The 20,102-nt window shown below is 44.9% G+C and overlaps 1 protein-coding gene across 1 annotated transcript in view; it reads left to right on the top strand.

The window, feature by feature from the left end:
* Positions 1 to 20,102, top strand: part of LOC105839903 (dynein assembly factor 5, axonemal) — a 169,135-nt gene that overhangs the window by 25,978 nt on the left and 123,055 nt on the right. The window contains exon 2 of the mRNA XM_036290987.1: positions 14,263 to 14,502. Coding sequence (XP_036146880.1) covers positions 14,263 to 14,502 — 240 coding nt within the window. The remainder of the gene's footprint in view (positions 1 to 14,262; positions 14,503 to 20,102) is intronic.

The following is a 20,102-nucleotide window of genomic DNA, read 5'->3' as shown; positions in this document are numbered from 1 at the left end:
TCTTCTAATATATAATCAATCACAATGCTTCTTTTCTACCTCCTGTGTATGTGAACTCCCCCTCCTCATTTCCTACTATATTTCGATTGAAAATTTCCCACCCACATTCTCTTATATCTAGAAGTTCTCTTCCTTTATTATCTACTTTCTTATTCTTTGACCGTCTCCTTCCCTGAATCTCCTCATCCACTATCTCCATTTCTTCCATTCCCCCTTTTTACCTATTCTTGCATTAAAATCCCTTCCTATTATTATCTTAGTTTTTCCTTTCTTTGTTTCCATAACCTGTCTTACTACTTGCATTGATTTCCTTCTTTCACTTTTCACACACACATCTACTACGTAGGTATTCTATTCTATGGTATTCTATACCCCTAGTAGAACAGCCAGCTAAATTTTTGTCACTTTTTCCTCCGCGCGGGGAAAAGCCGCGAGCAAAAAAAGAAGAGAGAGAAGGAAGACCAAGACGACAATAAAATACCGCTGGAACGGCCCACGTGCCTAATTTCCCCTTCGCGAATTTCGGCTGCGCACGAATTGGATTTGGCGCAGACGTACTCGACGGCACGTCAATTCAATAAACACGTCATTCACAATAAATACATAAATTGAAATGTACAGCCATTAAACAAAAGCACAAGTTTCTCCATCTATAAATAATTTTTAAAAGCGATCGTCCGGTATGATTCAATTCGTTTGGAATCTACGGGCGATGTTGAGTTTGGATTAAAAAATGACAGCTATCTTTATTAGTGGACCATGCTCAAACAACGCCTTAAATCGGTATCTAATATAAAAATGAAACTTGAAAAAAAAGAAACTTGAAAAAATTAAACTCATTAAACAAGAGATCTTCGAAAACTATAAAATTTATCACTCAAACAAAAATGCGGTCTGCGCTCAACGAACAACCGAAGGTACAACTCTTTATAAACAATTTACAGACGAATATAAATTTCCGTTTTTTTCTTGTCGCCTGTCCCTTAGATGAGAAAACGAAAATTTTAAACTCCCACTCCTATACTCAAAACCAAAAGTAATTTGGCCGGAGACTGGAAGAGATGAGCCAGTGATTGGTCATCTAAACAGATGATAATCAAGATGAATTTTCCAATAAACTAGCTCCAAATTTGGTAGGTTTGGAAGGAGGCTACCAATCCAAAAACGAGAAATTCGCTTGACCCCAACTTTTTCCTTCGAAAAAATCTATAAAACCGCGATATTCAAAGCTGCCCAGGAAATTCAACAAGTAGTAAGCAAATTATTTAATTTATTATTTCGGATTTTTAAAAATTATTATTAAATTAAAATTAAATTGTAGTGGAAAATTGGTCGTTCCACAACCGTAATCGATCCAATGAAAGACGGAATCGTCGAAGAAGGACCAGGCGAGCTCGGGCTATACTAGACGCGACTTATTCGGAATTTTTAATTTCATTTCAACATCATACATCTTCTACCATCCTTGAGGATCCCATGTACGATTCTCGACATCCCACATCTTCTCCCGTCCTCGAAGATTCGGCGTGCGATTCTCGACATCCTACATCTTCTCCCGTCCTCGACGATCCCGCGTGCGATTCTTGACGTCCTACATCTCCTCCTCCCTCTTCAAGTTATTCTCTGATCAGTTCCCCAGAACCAGAGGAGGAACCACCCCCAGCCCCACTTGCAAATTTAGATATCGAAATCTTAAACGAATTCCCCCCTCCTCTACGCCGGCCACGTTATTAATACTATGATAGTACTCAAAATTCGCTGATCAACCTAATCAGACAATTTCCGATGAAAACGGACACCCTACTCCTACAGTACCTTTGTCCTTGCGCCAAAAGCAATAGATCCTGACGCTTTATTTTTTATAATATTCTCTCGCTCTTACAGACCTCATTCTTGTCTATACCCCTTATTACTATAATCCTTTTGCAGTTCCTGTTGATTTCTTTTATAATTTCTTTTTCTCTTATACCGCCACATTGGAGAAGGTTATTTAAGAAAAAGAAAAAAAAAGAAAGCGAAATATTTAAATATGATAATGCTCACCTTTTCCATCTTCCCCCGAATTGCCTTAACAATAACTTTATATTTGTACAATCTAATGTTAATTTTATTTTAATATACACTGGCGCAAAAAAAACGAAACAAAATTTTTGACCGATTTTTAGGCAATATTCAAAGTGATGCAACTTTGCAAAAAATCATCCAAATTACATGTACTTTTTTTTAAATTAAAGGGCAAAGACTCTACTCTTTGCCCTTTAATTTAAAAAAAAGTACATGTAATTTGGATGATTTTTCGCAAAATTGCATCACTTTGAATATTGCCTAAAAATTGGTCAAAAATTTTGTTTCGTTTTTTTTTTGCGCCAGTGTATATATGTATATATTTGTAACCATTGTTATTAATCAAAACTCATGTCAGACATACATAAAATTTTCTATTTCAAAACGACTTCAGTCTCTCTTTGTAAACTTAATGTTAGAATATTTTTGTTATTTTTAAGGAATTCCATTGTTAATTTAATATCAACGATCTCCCCTTGTCTTCTAATTAAAGATTGCACCTGGTCCAATTCCGAGTTAAAGCGATTCAATTCGTTGACTCGAAACTCGGACCGACGGACGCACGACTTGAAACAAGTTATAACAGCCCTATAGGGCACGTTAACCTATATTCTTGAGTCATAAAAAGTGCGTTCGACACGAGGCACTTATCCTCTCTTTTTCTTACGTGCCTACGGGAATCGTTATGTCCTTTTCTGTCTTACCTGCCCTTTTTGAAGTATCCTTTCAACCCAAATAATTAAGTTTAAATCCCATAAGGCTGGGCGTAACATTTTGCTATATTATTTAGTTTACGAGGTACATAAAAAAAAACAAAAACAAAAATGTTTTTATTAAAGGGTGGTTTTATTTCTTCAAACCGTTTTTAAGCACCACTAAAATGTGTAAATTCATATATTTATCTTCTTACATTTATGCTAAGTTTTATTAAAATCAGAATTTATCAATACGTGGACTTGTTAGTAACCGTTTAAATTGAGTGAATATAATTTGCCCACGTTCGAAATGGACACGGGAAATATTGCACGGAGTTCAATTTGCCCACGTTCGAAACGGCCACTTTCGAAACGGTCATAGTTGGAATGATTTTTTTTCTTGTTTGCGTGGAAAGTTGCAAACCCATCCCAGCAAACACATATTTTAACAGTTATATAATTTTAAAGCATTAATTTATTATAACATGTGTTATATTTTATTATATAACTGTTATGTATTATTTGTTTACTTTTGTTACATAATGCATGTTATACTCACATAATGTAATATTTATATAACGCAAAATTATTAATATTATATCCAGCAAACATCAAGTTGCATGTAACATGTAACATATATATAATTGTTGTAACGTATATTGATTTTCCAGATAGCAAGATGACGTCCACTGGACGTCAATAATTCGTCATTTAAGGTCGCCGACGTCATGTTACTAATTATTAAGACGTAATAGTAACGTCATTTTTTGACTTATTAATTACGTCAGTCATTTATCCATCCTACAACGTATTTCTGACGACATATTCTTGACTAATTAATAACGTCAGTTAATTGACTATTTTACGACGTATTATTTATTAATGACTAATTACTGACATTATATAATTCTTTGTAATAATTGACGATTTGACCTCAAATGATGAATTATTGAGGTCTAGTGGACGACATCTTGCTACCTATAACTATTAATTACACAGGCACACAAAAAAAAGTGGTTGGTCCGGCGGACTAGACAAGTCAATCCTTATGTATTTTGACCCGCTGAATCCGAATCTTAGGTCAGAATTGCAAAGTTAGCTCGCATTTTCTAATCTCAAAAAAAAATTTTTTTAAATGTTAGTCCGGCAGGCCCGACTAGTCAATCCGTATGTATTTTAACCCGCTGAATTCGAATCCAAGGTCAGAATTGCAAAGTTAGCTCGCATTTCCTAACCTCAAAAAAAATTTTTTTTTAATGTTGGTCCGGCAAACCAGACTAGTTTATCCTTATGTATTTTGATCCGCTGAATTCAAATCCTAGGTCAGAATTTCTGAATTGGCTCATTTATTCGGGAGCGTCCCAGATGCGCACAGGAAAAAACGGACACAGCAGGCTGAGTGGAACGGACACAGTAACAAACGGACACAGACCAAACGGACACAGTAATAAACGGACACAGTAATAAACGGACACAGTAACAGACGGACACAGACCAAATGTGCCCAGAGCGAAACGGACACAGTGCGAAACAGATACAGTAACAAACGGACACAGACCAAATGCGCACAGAGCGAAACGGACATAGACCAAATGCGCACGGACCAAATGCGCACACTGCACATGCGCACACTGCACGTGCGCACGGACCAAATGCAATCCATGTACATTGGGTGCTTTCCATTTAGTGACACAAGTCAACACAAGTATCGTTCTATCTTTGTTACTCATTGAACATAAAAAAGATAGAACGATGCTTGTGTCGACTTGTGTTACTAAATGGAAAGCACCCATTGCAAGCAGAGTAAAGTCCACATAGGTTAGCGACTTGGACGGGGTGGGTGCGGGAGGGGGGCCGAAGGCCCCCCTTGCACCCCCCCCGGTGTGTGTGTGTGTGTGTGTGTGTGTGTGTGTGTATGTGTGCGTGCAAAGCATTCACTGCATCACATGGGTTTGCGACTTTCCGTGTATGCATTTGGTCCATGCCCATGTGCAGTGTGCGCATTTGGTCTGTGTCCGTTTCGCACTGTGTCCGTTTCGCTCTGTGCGCATTTGGTCTGTGTCCGTTTCGCTCTGTGCGCATTTGGACTGTGTCCGTTTGTTACTGTGTCCGTTTCGCACTGTGTCCGTTTATTACTGTGTCCATTTATTCCTGTGTCCGTTTGGTCTGTGTCCGTTTGTTACTGTGTCCGTTTCACTCAGCTTGCTGTGTCCGTTTATTACTGTGCGCATCTGAAACTCACTCATTTTTTCTAACCTCAAAGAAAAAATTTTTTTATAATGTTAGTCCAGCGGACCCAAATAGTCTAACATCATGTATTTTGACCCGCTGAATCCAAATTCAATGTCAGAATTTCTGCATTGGCTTATTTTTTCCTAACCTCAAAAAACACTTTGTAAAAGCAGTTTGGATCACAAATGTATAATCCAGAAGGTGCAGGCTTACGTAACCACATTATCCGGGGAAAATTCAATACGTATGACAAGTTTGAGCTTCTGTGAATAGCGTAGAAAATTCATTCCCTTTTTCTATTAGATCTTTTTTATTCTCGAAGGTTCTGTGCAATGGCTTTCTCTTACGTTTCTTTCCTTTCACAGAGACATCACGTTTGAGCGTCCAGCAGAAGTCAGCCATCATATTCACATTCCACTTGCCTTGCTATCGATACTTCCTTTCCTTGATGTTCTGATGAAATCTTTCTCCCTGTTCTTCACTATAATCACCTAGATTTTCTGGGAAGTAGTCGATATAAGAGTCTAAGAAATACAACTTAAGATTCATTAGGCAACCTAGTTTTCTACAGTTCTCCATCATTTTTGCTTATCCTTTTTCTGTAATCTTGACTTTTGTGATTTTCTAGAAAATTTTCCCCGGATGGTTACGCAAGCCTGCACGTTCCGGATTATATATTTGTGATCCAAACTACTTTTACAAGGTGTCTTTTGAGGTTAGAAAAAATGAGCCAATTCAGCAATTCTGACCTTGAATTTGGATTCAGCGGGTCAAAATACTTAAAAATAGACTAGTCTGGTCTGCCGGACCAACATTAAAAAAAAAATTTTTTTTTAGGAAATGCGAGCTAACTTAGCAATTCTGACCTTGGATTTGGATTCAGCGGGTCGAAATACATAAGGATTGACTAGTCTAATCCGCCGGACCAACCAGTTTTTTTTGTGTGCCTGTGTAATTAATATAATATTTTATATAATTAATACTATCAATATTTTAAAATTATCCCAGACAGCACATAATATTCATGATAAGTATTCATAAATATATTATTTATTAATATTAATTTTTTAAAAATATTATATAAACATTTTATACACAAATATTTTATATACATGAAAAAATCTTTATTCAATATATTATTAAAATATAGACTAAATATTTTATACAATATTTATGGTAAATAAAAATAAATAATATTTTTTTAATATTATAAATATTTCATAAATATTTTTATAATATTTATGATAAATCTTTATGATTTGTCAAATCTAAGACCACAAAAATATTTATAAAATATTTGGATAAATATTTATAAAATATTTAAATAAATATTATAAATATTTTATAAATATATTATAAATATTGCGTGCTGTCTGGGGTATAATTTAGCTTTATCAAAAGAACAGAGCAAAAACAGATTTTTATAAGTTATTTGTTCGCGACCGTGGGATTCGCTGTAGCGAGGTTGGCGGAATGGCGGGAAAATGACTCAGACTGAGTTCACTTGCACTTTACTTTAATGATAAAGAGTTTCACACAACAAAAAAATATATACATATAACCAGTTGCCGGAGTACACACCATTAAACTAACGAGCGCGTCGCGGTGCCCGCTAGACGCGGAACGCGCAGAAGGCGAGCGCCGGAAAATCGCGGGCGCTGAGATTGCGCGGCGTAGCGCGGAGAGAGAAAAAGGCGCGAGACGTACGGAAAATTAGTGGCGACAGCGACCCGTTCGCGGTACCGACTCGGCAGATTCTGGCGGCAGGGCGCGAAAAGTGCCCGCTATCGCCCGAGGAGATGACAACGGTCTTTGGGATGTCAGTCGTGATTGGTTCGCTGTCGCCACCACCAATGCAAGATAGTTTTCGTTGCCCAAAAAATGCCCATATAAGGCAATGTTGTTATTAAATGCGGCTGCCCTTCGGGCGCCGACCGAAACTCCGGTGTCAACGGACGCGCTCGCGAAAACAAAGCGATCGAGAGATCCACCGCCGTCACGTTCCAGATGCGTGCGCGGTTGTTAATAAGGATTCCGTTGATACGGAACATGCCGCCCGCCTCGTTAGGGAGTGCTAACGATAGACGCTTAATGCTGAACCGTGATTGGCCCGACCGCGGACCGCAGGACGCGGGGGGTTTATGAACGCGGTAGTACGTCGCGAATCGCGGATCGTCGACGCTGAGCTAGCCTTAAAGCTTCCAGCACAACACGTGGGCGCGAATGAAAACATGATCGCGCATGGTCGCGTGTGTAGTGGCAGTGAAGTGAGCTCCAATGGTCCCTTTACTACGGTCGAGCCCGGGGATGTGCCGCCCGCCGTCCGAGGTGCAGGTAAGTGGCGAGTCGCGAGCTACTCGGTCGAAGGTCCGGGCTGACTCGCGGTATCCTCATCCTGTTGTACGACGTCGCAATCGTGACGCGGCAACGGCACGATCTTGACCACCGGTCGCTTGAGTGTTGTGGTGGCCGTACGCACTGTGACCACCCTCACCATCCCGTCGTCACCCGGATGGACCCCGACGATGCGTGCCAACGGCCATCGGCATGGTGGGAGGGCCTCTCCTCGGAGCAGACACAGATCGCCCACGAGAGGATTTGGCTCCGGCCGGCCCCACTTGGGTCGCACGGCGAGCGCGTGTAAGTATTCGGCCGACCATCTGCGCCAGAAATTGTCTCGCATTTTTTGTAGGCATCGCCATCGGGTGAGACGATTGGACGGCTCCGAGGCCAGTGAGGGCGCCGGCACAACCTTGAGCGCGGCTCCCGTTAAGATATGGCCAGGAGTCAAGGCCTCCAAGTCCTCAGGATCATCGCGGAGTGCCTGTAACGGGCGAGAGTTTAGACAGGCTTCGATCTGGGACAGGACAGTGCTCAGCTCTTCGAAGGTAAGCGTAGCTTCTCCTATAACGCGTCTGAGGTGATGCTTAACCGATTTTACGGCGGCCTCCCACAGGCCCCCAAAGTGAGGAGCAGCAGGGGGGTTGAACTTCCACTCCACGCCCTTGGTTGCCAGGGCGTCCACGAGGCTCGGGTTTTCCGTGACGGCGGCTCGGAATAAGGCTCGCAGCTGGGCGTCAGCTCCTACAAAATTGGTGCCTCGATCGCTGTGCAAGGTTCGGCACAACCCTCTACGAGAAACGAAGCGGTAGAAGGCCGCCAAGAAGGAGTAATCCGGTGGAGTAATCCGAGACCAGCTCAAGATGCACGGCTCGCGAGGAAAAGCACACAAAGATAGCCATAAAGGCCTTGTGAGCTTTGTGTCCACGGCCCGGCGCAGTGCGGACCAGGATAGGTCCGGCGTAGTCCACCCCCGTATGCGTGAACGGTCGAGAGACGGTGACGCGCGAAGGGGGGAGCTGCCCCATCAAGTGGTGCGGTGAAGCCGCCCGCCATCGCACGCAAGTCACGCAACGGTGGATGTGGCGCCTGACCTGTCGGCCTCCAGGGATCCAGAAACGTTGCCGAACCAGGCCCAGGGTGAGCTGGACCCCGCCGTGCATGGTCTCCAGGTGGTAGGCGCGAATGACGAGAGCAGTCAGGTGCGACCCTCTAGGTAGGATCACCGGGTGACGCTCGTCCGGGCTCAAGATGGCATGTTTGAGCCGCCCGCCAACCCTAATGATGCCCTGGTCGTCCACAAAGGGGCTCAGTCGGGCGAGAGCGCTGCGGTTTGGCACCCCCGCTCCCCTGATCAGGGCACGCCGTTCCTCGGAGAACCAGACCGCCTGCACGACCCGGATCCAACGCTGTTGCGCCTCCTCAAGCTCCAACGGGGCGAGCCCGGCAGTGGGCGCAGGAGGTCGCTTGCGGCATGCGACCAGCCAGCGAGCGCACCACGCGGTCACCCGCAGCAGTCGCGACAGTCGGGAGAAGGCGCGCAGTATCTCAGACTCCTCGGTCGAGGCGGTCGTCAGGTGGGTCCTGGTCCTTTCCTCCGGCGGCGACTCCACCATCGGCGGCTGGTTAATCGGACCCGGACCATCCTGGGAGAGCCAAGTCGGTCCGGTCCACCACAGTGAATGCGAGAGGAGTTCCCGGGGAGTTAGACCCCGGGAGGCACAATCCGCAGGGTTCTCGCATCCGGCCACGTGTCGCCACCGACCCTCCGGAAGGACCCGCTGGATCTCGGCTACGCGGTTGGCGACGAAGGTCTTCCACCGGGAGGGGTGTCCCTGGATCCAGGCCAAAGTCACCGTGGAATCGGACCACAGATAGAGTGGGGCGCCGCGAAGTCCCATGACTTCCGTCACGTGCGCCGTCAGCTTGGCCAGGAGCGTCGCCGCGCACAGCTCGAGACGGGGGAGTGACACCGGCTGCACGGGGGCCACCTTGGTTTTAGCCTGCAACAAAAGAACGCGCCGACCGCCCGCCGCGAGCGGCGTTCGAAGATACACCGCCGCAGCGTAGGCTCTTTCCGAGGCGTCGGCAAAACCGTGGATCTCCAGGTCCGCGCCGGCACGGACGGTGGACAGCCAACGCGGCACGCGCAGCTGCTCCAGCAGGGGCAACTCCTCCAGGATGAGCCGCCACGACCGCTCCTCCGTCGGCGCCACCGGTTGGTCCCACTCGAGGTGTTGCAGCCACAGCGTCTGGACGATGATCTTGGCCGCGATTACCACGGGCGCCAGCCATCCCATGGGGTCGAACAGCCGGGCAGTCTGCGATAGCACGGAGCGCTTGGTCACGAGCTCCGTTGCCAAAGGTTGAACCCGGAAGCTGAAATAGTCCCGTCGCGGATGCCACAACAGCCCCAAGGCCGAATGGTCAGCGTCGGCTTCCCAGGCGCGGAGGTCCTTGATTTGGCGATGGTCGGGGGGAACGCCCAGCAAGACCTTTTCAGAGTTAGCCGCCCACTTGCGGAGGGGGAAACCCCCGGCGCTGCAGAGTCCCACCAGCTCGTCTCTCAAGGATTGCGCCTCGGCAAGAGTGTCCGCTCCCGTCATGATGTCGTCCATGTAAGTGTCGCGCCGGAGCGCGACAGCGGCGTGAGGGAAGCGCGTCTCCTCGTCGGTGGCCAGCTGTCGGAGCGTCCGGATGGCGAGAAAGGGCGCGCACGCCAGACCGTAAGTAACGGTGCACAGTTGATATTCTTGCACATCCCGGGAGGCGCCTGATCGCCATAAAATCCTTTGCAGGTCTCAGTCCTCAGGATGCACCAGGATCTGGCGGTACATTTTCTCCACATCGGCAGCCAGCACAAACCGGAATTGGCGCCATCTCAATAGCACGTCGGCCAGTGCCGGCAGGAGGTTCGGACCAACGGAGAGGTAGGCGTTGAGGGAGTCGCCTGTTGGCAAGCGGGAGGAGCCATTGAAAACCACTCGAATCTTCCTCGCAGTCGGGATCCCCTTGAGGACACCGTGGTGAGGCAGGTAGCAGAGTCTCCTCGACGCGGCGTCCAGTGGCGGGCACGCCACCATATGGCTCAACTGCTCATATTCACCCATGAAGGTGTGGTAGAGTTGGCGCAGTTCGGGGTCGCTCCGGAAGCGGCCCTCCATGCAGCGGATCAAGCGCTCGGCGGCGCGACGGGTCCCGCTCAGCGGGGGCAACTCGGGGGCCACCGGGAGGCGCACCATGTACCGACCGTCAGGCTGGCGGGTGTGAGAGGTGGCGTAAAAGTCCTCGCACTGCTGCTCCTCCGCCGTGAGAAGTGGCAGCCCACCGGGAAGCTCCTCCTGATGCCAAAATTGCCGCACGAGCTCGGTAAGGTCAGCGTCGCCCAAGTGGCACTGGTGAACCGACACGGTAGCGACGAGCGCGGAGACGTCGACCACACCGGAAAGGATCCAGCCCAGGGCGGTGCGCTGGGCAATCGGAGCTCGGGGGCCGCCCTTGCGCAGACCGTCCTCGATAATGGTGGAGTATACGTCGGCGCCCAAGAGGATGTCGATTGGATCGCCAGCGCGGAAGTCGGGGTCGGCTAGACTCAAGTCGCGAAGATGGGGCCAGTCATCCGGGGTCGCCGCGACGCGAGTTCCATACGCCGAGATACGCGGAAGAACGAGGGCAGAGACGCGCAAAGTAAAGGTAGAGGTGGATGAGCTCATTTCCAGGCTGACGCGTCCGCGGGTGGCTCCGGTCCGCTGGCCGCCAACACCGTATACGGAGACCGAGGCTGGCAGGCGTGGGAGACGTAGCCTTTGCGAGAGGGTCTCGCTGATGAGTGAGAGCTCGGACCCAGGGTCGATCAGCGCGCGGGCAGTGTGTTGATCGCCGTACCTGTCGGTCACCCTGACACGGGCTGTGGCCAGCAAGACTGCAGCTGCTCTCTCCTCATGTTGTTGTACGTGGTGAGACGACGCGGTGGTGTCACCCGGAGGGCTGGCCTTGGAGTATGCGTCGTGGATGGTAGTGTGGTGTCGCGCGCTGCACGCCAAGCATGACTTCTTCGACTGGCACTCCGACAAGGGGTGCCGACCCAGACAGTTGATGCACAACTGGTGGCCCTCCACAAACTCTTTCCTCTGGGCGGGCGTCTTCTTCTGGAAGTCGCTGCACTGCAAGACGTAATGATCCTTCTGGCACGCAGGACAGCGGCCCTTCCTTTGTTGGTTCTGCGCCAGGTTCGAGCGAACCGCTCGAGAGGACCCGGTCGTCGGCTTGGCGGGTGTCGTGGCTCCAGCCTCGCCCTTCGCGGAACTGAGCGCCTCCACCGTTCGCAGGCGGCGCTCGAGGAACTCGCGGAGGTCCTCGTATGTCGGTGGTTCCCGGGAATTGCTCGCGTCATCCTCCCACTCTCGGCGGGACCTAGCATCCAGCATCTCGATTACAGTGTGCACGAAGAAGTCGTTGTCGTACGCGGTTTTCCGGCCGATGCTCTCCAAATTTCCCGCGGTTCGCAGCTTGCAGTGGACCAGGCGCTTTAAGTCTGCCACGGACTCGCCCTTCATCTTCGGGGTCGCGGTGAAGGCGGAAAGGCACGAGCGCACTAGGACGCGCTTGTTTTCGTATCGTTCCTCGAGGATAGCCCACGCTCGCTGGAAGTTCGGACCGATGGTAGGCAAATTTCGGATACGTTCCTCCGCTTCACCCTGCACTCTGGTTTTTAGGTAATGCAGGCGTTCCACGTCGGTCAATGCCGGATGCTGAGCCAGTATGGAGCCGAACAGGTCTCGGAAGGCCGGCCAATCTTCGATGTGGCCGGAGAAATGCGGAAGCTCGATGTGCGGAGGCTTCCGCCGGGACCCGCCGTCCGACGGTACGGCGGAGGGGTGGCCCGACCGATCGTCCCCACGTGTACGGAGAGACTCGAGCATGTCCAGGAGGACTCCGCGCTGCTCGACGACCATATCTTCGGCGGCAGCGAGGCGATTGGATCGGAAGTACTCATGTTCCGCAAGGGTTTGTCGGAACTTGGCGCGAATTATGTCGTGGTTCTTTTGGAACTTCGACCAGTTCGACTCAAGGGTTTGAAGGCGAGATTCCACTGTACCTTTTGTGAGCCTTGACGTTCCCAATCTTTTCAGGTTCTCCTCGGTACGGGCGATGCGCCCCAGCAGCTCGGTTTGTGTCTCCAGCATCAATTCGGCCTCCAGACTCGTGCTGGGGTCAACGGCGGAAGCGCGCACGGCCATTGGATAGGATCACGCACAGATGGACGTTCACACGCGATCCGGCTCGAAGGACCAGAATGTTCGCGACCGTGGGATTCGCTGTAGCGAGGTTGGCGGAATGGCGGGAAAATGACTCAGACTGAGTTCACTTGCACTTTACTTTAATGATAAAGAGTTTCACACAACAAAAAAATATATACATATAACCAGTTGCCGGAGTACACACCATTAAACTAACGAGCGCGTCGCGGTGCCCGCTAGACGCGGAACGCGCAGAAGGCGAGCGCCGGAAAATCGCGGGCGCTGAGATTGCGCGGCGTAGCGCGGAGAGAGAAAAAGGCGCGAGACGTACGGAAAATTAGTGGCGACAGCGACCCGTTCGCGGTACCGACTCGGCAGATTCTGGCGGCAGGGCGCGAAAAGTGCCCGCTATCGCCCGAGGAGATGACAACGGTCTTTGGGATGTCAGTCGTGATTGGTTCGCTGTCGCCACCACCAATGCAAGATAGTTTTCGTTGCCCAAAAAATGCCCATATAAGGCAATGTTGTTATCAAATGCGGCTGCCCTTCGGGCGCCGACCGAAACTCCGGTGTCAACGGACGCGCTCGCGAAAACAAAGCGATCGAGAGATCCACCGCCGTCACGTTCCAGATGCGTGCGCGGTTGTTAATAAGGATTCCGTTGATACGGAACATTATTCAACATGTTATTTCGCATATATAAAATTAGGAAATAACTGTAAATTTATATTTATTTATAAAAATATTAGTTAACTACAAGTTTCATGTTTCTGACATCTATTGAACTGATCTAGAACAAATATGTATTTATGAGCATCAAGTGTTCATGGATCATTACGAAGTACTAGGTTGCGTACGATCTTCGAAGTCAAGCAACGTCGACGGCGGTTCAGAGTTGAATGGGTGACCGCGGAAGTAGGCAGTTCCAAATGTGTGATTATGGTGTGATGGGTAACGATGCTTGTTGAGAAATAACGTAAATTTATCTTTTTTTACATTATAATTATGTTATTTTGATATTTTTACAATGCAACATGTTATATATTTATTTCATTACAATTATGTTTTTAATGTGTCAATAATATTACATATAACGTTACTCTTACAATTAAATATATAGCTGTTATATAACATTGTTGCTTCCTTGAATGGGAAATTACAAAGAATGAGTATATTACAAGTTACAACTCCATTATATAACTTCTTATATTAGATTATACTGAATTATGTAATTGTTATAGCATAGTTATAAAAGTGTGTTTGCTGGGTTGTGGTGCAAAGAATGCTTTGCACGCGCGCGCGCGCGCGCACACACACACACGGGGTGGGGCAAGGGGGGCCTTCGGCCCCCCTCCCGCACCCACCCCGTTTAAGTCGCTAACCCATGTGCATTGTACTGGAAATTATGTAAAACATATGTGGTCGTTTCGAACGTGGGCAAATTGAACTCCGTGCAACATTTCTCGTGGCCATTTCGAACGTGGCCGTTTCGAATGTGGGCAAATTGAACTACGTGCAATATTTCCCGTGGCCATTTCAAACGTGGCCGTTTCGAATTTGACCATTTCGAACGTGGTCAAATTTACGCGTGGCCATTTCGGACGCTCCCGTTTAAATTAGATTTTATATTACATATATATCAATTATATCAAATCTTATTATTGTATTATAATTGCATTGGATTTTTAAAGCTGTAATTCAAGTCTCTGGCCGATGGTTGAGTGACCTACCTAATAGATGTGGATGGTGGCACAAACTTCTTCCTCTGATTATGACAGGGTTACACGATGAGCTTGCAGAAATTCGTGTAAAAGCGGCGGACATGTGGGATGCTGCGGGAAAATTGTACATGAAAGAGAATGAAAACGACGAAAAATTAAAAAATAAGATGGATTTTCTTACGGAAAACTCGGAACATTATCCTCCAGGAAGTAAGTTATTTTTAAAAAGTACAAACAGACTGTTGTATTAATCCTTTAACTCTGGGGCAGAAACCAATGTTCTGTGCTATTTTTGTGGTGCAAAAAAAGTTTTACAATTTCATTTCTAAAGGGCCTAGCAGAATAAGCATGTAAAATCTGCCCTCGCAAATATCGGGTTTAAAGAAAGGTGTGCAAAAATCGCCATTTTTCGCCCAGCACGAGAACCTATAAAACATGTTTTTTTATCTTTTTTGATGCTGAAATAAGAAGGAAATAATGTTCATTTTACCAGGAAACTGCGGGAAATATTTTAAAAACAATGATGAATGTTTTTAAAGCATCTGTTGTAATAACCGCGTTTCAGCAGTTCAATAAAAGATTTTAAAGGTTTTAAAGCATGCATTATATTTTTGTTTTATGAATTATGCACTATGAAATTGTATAGAAATGTCGTACATATAATACCGTACACGAGTACGTGCTTGTATACACTTATCATATGTATTTTAATATGAAGACAAATGATTTTATTGAATAACAGTTTAACGCGCTGCAAAGTATGGGCTTTCTACTATATTTCGAAGATTTCTACAAACCCTTGTTAAAACACATCAAAAACACTGTAGAATTAATTCATACATTTTCAGATCTCATAACCGCATTGAGCTTAACGCAGAGGCAACGAACGAGGACGTGACGGTCACTGTCTCCATTTTTGTTTTTTTCGTTTTTTATATTTTTTAAATATTTTTTTTACATTTTTACATGTTTTTAATATTATAACTAAACTTGTGTATTATTACTCGCTCTTCCGCACGCGCAGTAACACGTATGGCGCTTCGTGTGTATGGATGATTGCCGCGCGACGTACGCCGAGGAATTTCTGCCGGCGTGTACTCTCGTGAACTTGGCGCACTATATTCAAATATCCAAAAGTTTCTTTAGAGTTCTAGTATCTTTTCGAATAGTTCTAGAGTTCTCTGTAAAATTTTCGAGAGTTCCGTTGGTTAAATATAAAAAAATTAAATTAAAAAATTGGTGCGCTAAGTTCACGCAGCGCACCAAATCGTAAAAATCAATTATTTCTTAAAAGTTCTAACTTCTTTTACAATAGTTCTACAGTTCCTGATAATTTATATTAATAGTTCTACCGAATTAATTAAAATAAAAATAATTTAAAAATATAAAGTGCTAAATTTTCGTAAAACTTTAAATTTTCAAAAAAATTAATTTCTGTTTTATTTTCCTATAGTTCTCAAAGAGTTTTATAGTTCCTGACAATTTCAACGCATTTTGCAAAAAGTTCCGTTGATTAATAATTTTTAATTAATTGTTTAACCCAACCGCTGGCGCACCATTTATGATTAAAAGGGTGCGCTGGTCGTTTCTATCACTTTTTCAAGAGTTCCCGACAGTTCTCGCATAGTTCCAACTATTTCAAGGCATTTTACAAAGAGTTCTATCAATTATTAATTTTTAATTAATTACACAGGCACACAAAAAAAAAGTGGTTGGTCCGGCGGATTAGACTAGTCAATCCTTATGTATTTCGACCCGCTGAATCCGAATCTGAAGTCAGAATTGCAAAGTTAGCTCGCATTTTCTAACCTCAAAAAAAAATTTTTTTTAAATGTTGGTCCGGCGGACCAGACTAGTCTATTCTTATGTATTTTGACCCGCTGAATCCAAATCCAAGGTCAAAATTGCTGAAATGACTCATTTTTTCCTAACCTCAAAAAAACATCTTATAAAAGCAGTTTAGGTCACAAATGTATAATCCGGAGCGTGCAGGCTTGCGTAACCACATTATCCGGGGAAAATTCCATACGTATGACAAGTTTGAGCTTCTGTGAATAAATAGCGTAGAAAATTTACTCCCTTTTTCTATTATATTTAACTCTTTTATTCTGGAAGGTTCTGTGCAATGGCTTTCTCTTACGTTTCTTCCCTTTCACAGAGACATCACGTTTGAGCGTCCAGCAGAAATCAGCCATCATATTCACATCCCATTTGCCTTGATATCAAAACTCCATCTCCTTGATGTCCTGATGAAATCTTTCTCCCTGTTCTTCACTATAATCACCTAGATTTTCTGGGAAGTTGTCGATATGAGAATCTAAGAAATGCAACTTAAGATTCATTAGGCAACCTAGTTTTTTATAGTTCTCTATCATTTCCGCCACCTTTTGTCTGTAATCTTGACTTTTGTGGTTTCCTAAAAAATTTTCTGTGACACTTTTGAAACTCAGCCATGCTGCTCTCTCATCTTCATTCATTTTGGTAACAAAATTGTCGTCTCTCAACATTTTACGTATTTAAGGTCCATCAAAAATTCCTTCTCGCAATTTTGCATCAGAGATGTTGGGAAATTTTTCTTGTAAATACTGTAGCATTCACCATTTTTATTCAGAGCTTTCACCCATTGTTTCATGAGTCCTAATTTGATATGAAGAGGTGGAAGAAGAACTTTTGAAGGCTCAACTAACGGTTCATTTATGATATTTTTAGACCCAGGTTGCAGAGACGTTCTTGTCGGCCATTCTTTTCTAATGTAATGGTTTGTTCGATCTCTACTATCCCATTCACATAGAAAGCATGGATTTTTTGTGTAACCTGATTGTTGACCCAATAATATGGTGAGAATTTTTAGATCCCCACAAATTTGCCACCTATGTTCTGTGTATTTAATTTTTTCAAGAACTGTTTTCAAGTTTGTGTACTCTTCTTTTATCACTACCGAGTGCGCTACAGGAATGGAGGCATATACATTAGTATTGTGCAGCAACACTGCTTTCAAGCTTCTCTTAGAATCTTAAGTTGCATTTCTTAGATTCTCATATCGACTACTTCCCAGAAAATCTAGATGATTATAGTGAAGAACAGGGAGAAAGATTTCATCAGGACATCAAGGAGATGGAGTTTCGATATCAAGGCAAATGGGAATATGATGGCTGATTTCTGCTGGACGCTCAAACGTGATGTTTCTGTGAAAGGGAAGAAACGTAAGAGAAAGCCATTGCACAGAACCTTCCAGAATAAAAGAGTTAGATATAATAGAAAAAGGGAGTGAATTTTCTACGCTATTTATTCACAGAAGCTCAAACTTGTCATACGTATGGAATTTTCCCCGGATAATGTGGTTACGCAAGCCTGCACGCTCCGGATTATACATTTGTGACCTAAACTGTTTTTATAAGATGTTTTTTTGAGGTTAGGAAAACATGAGCCAATTTAGCAATTCTGACCTTGGATTTGGATTCAGCGGGTCAAAATACATAAGGATAGACTAGTCTAGTTCGCCGGACCAACATTTAAAAAAAATTTTTTTTTGAGGTTAGGAAATGCGAGCTAACTTTGCAATTCTGACATTGGATTCGGATTCAGCGGGTCGAAATACATAAGAATAAACTAGTCTGGTCCGCCGGACCAACATTTAAAAAAAATTTTTTTTTGAGGTTAGAAAATGCGAGCTAACTTTGCAATTCTGACTTCAGATTCGGATTCAGCGGGTCGAAATACATAAGGATTGACTAGTCTAGTCCGCCGGACCAACCACTTCTTTTTTGTGTGCCTGTGTTATTTAATGCGATCGCTGGCGCACCATTTATGATTAAAAGAGTGCGCTGGTCGTTTCTATCACTTTTTCAAGAGTTCTCGACAGTTCTCGCATAGTTCCAACTATTTCAAGGTGTATGGGCACTGGTTGGAAGAACAATCACGGTGGCTACTATCGAACGGTTATATCAATATATTTATCTAAAGGAAGGCGAGGTTGAGCAATCAATAACCTTATGAACAGACTATTCCAGGAAAGGCGATTATAATTTAGTATAAAAATACAACCAGCGCACCGACTAGTTAGCTTTCGGCGGGGACCGAACGACAAACGACTAACAAGTGACCAAGACGGACGTTACTATACTCGTACGCAGGAGGAGTCTCAATATAAGAATAATCAACTAGAACAGTTGATGACAAAATTATATAAATACCTCTGGTTGAGTTGAGATTGTTAGTAAAAGAAAATATTCGCCACAGAGCGGATAGTACATGTGGTCACTAATCGCTAGATAAGGGTTGGTTTTTGTCCTACGGACGATGCTCAGTCGCATGCTTGTGCAATAATGGCGGCTAAGACGGCGGCGTTTCCGGTGCCCTTCGCTCGAACTTGCACGCGACCTCCGGAAATAGTACTTCCGTCGTCCTTCCTTCTTTCTCTAGCTAATAATCTAGCTGCGCACTCTGAAATAGAAAGGTAGCCGGGGCCTCGCCCGGGCCTAACGCCCGATCCGGGTAGGATCGACACCGAAAAGCGTGGTGGCGAACAATGCCGCAGGAAAAGACAGATGCGGTTTGTCTCCTGCCGATCCCTGTGGATCGGCCACGTGGCGCGTCTACCACAGGTCGTTTTGACAAAGAGTGGTGTGGTGCGGGTGTCGACGCGATTGCGGAAACACCACTCTTTATATGCTCGTTGCCTCGGTTCAGGGAGGAACGCACTATTTCGGTTGCCAATGACTCACGACAGGTTAGGAACTGCCTCAAGGGAGAGCACCCGGACGAGACTGACTCGAAGTCACGCGTCGCGCCGTAGCGAACGGGGGGGCCAATCAATCAAAACCAGGGAAGCGTCGGTTCTCGATATCGCGCATGCGGTGGTTGCTGCGCCGTCACAGCCGACTCGCGCGCAGCGTCCCTGTCGTCAGGCGAGCCCCCTTCCCTTTTCAACACAACGCATTTTGCAAAGAGTTCTATCGATTATTAATTTTTAATTAATTATTTAATGCGATCGCTGGCGCACCATTTATGATTAAAAGGGTGCGCTGGTCGTTTCTATCACTTTTTCAAGAGTTCCCGACAGTTCTCGCATAGTTCCAACTATTTCAAGGCATTTTACAAAGAGTTTTATAGATTGTTAATTTTTAATTAATCATTTTAAACGACCCCTGGCACACCATAATTAAAAGTGTGCGCTAAGAGTTTCTGTCACTTTTTTGACAGTTCCTGACAGTTCTCACATAGTTCTAACTATTTCGGTTTAGGATGTTGCGAGTACAAATATAATTTGCATAAAAGTTGCGGTGTAGAAAGTTGAATTTTACGCACAAATTGTGTTCACATCTTCGTAGTGTTTTGGTCCCCACGCTTAGCGATACCAGAGCCACGACGAGGACGTGTTGGGGATTGGTTCCATTTTCGTTTTTTTGTTGTTTTGTTTGTTTTTTATTTTTTTGTATTTTTAGTATAATTTTATTGTTTTTATTGTTTTTATTTAAATATAATTTTAAGATTTTTTTGTATGTTTTAATTTTAAAATTTTTTAAAACTAACTTAAAATTTATATATTGTTATGTTTTTTTACTTTGAATATTTAATTTTTGCATATATAATTGAACCTTATTATTTTACATTGTTTTTTTATTGTTATATCAATATAGTTTTTTTTATTACTCTTGCTTTATGTAAACGAGAACGTATGGATTTACTTTAAAAGTTGGTTCTGAGGATGTTCGCTTGCGTGATAAGTCATCATATTCATACCACTTTAAAGCTGCGTATACAATCCCTGTATAGTGCTCGCTTGTTGTCATGTAATTAGTTATGCCAAT

The sequence above is a fragment of the Monomorium pharaonis genome, chromosome 8, assembly GCF_013373865.1.
Source record: "Monomorium pharaonis isolate MP-MQ-018 chromosome 8, ASM1337386v2, whole genome shotgun sequence".
NCBI classification, from domain to species: domain Eukaryota; kingdom Metazoa; phylum Arthropoda; class Insecta; order Hymenoptera; family Formicidae; genus Monomorium; species Monomorium pharaonis.
Note: the sequence above shows the minus strand (reverse complement) of the source record. Positions and strands in the feature narration are given on the sequence as shown.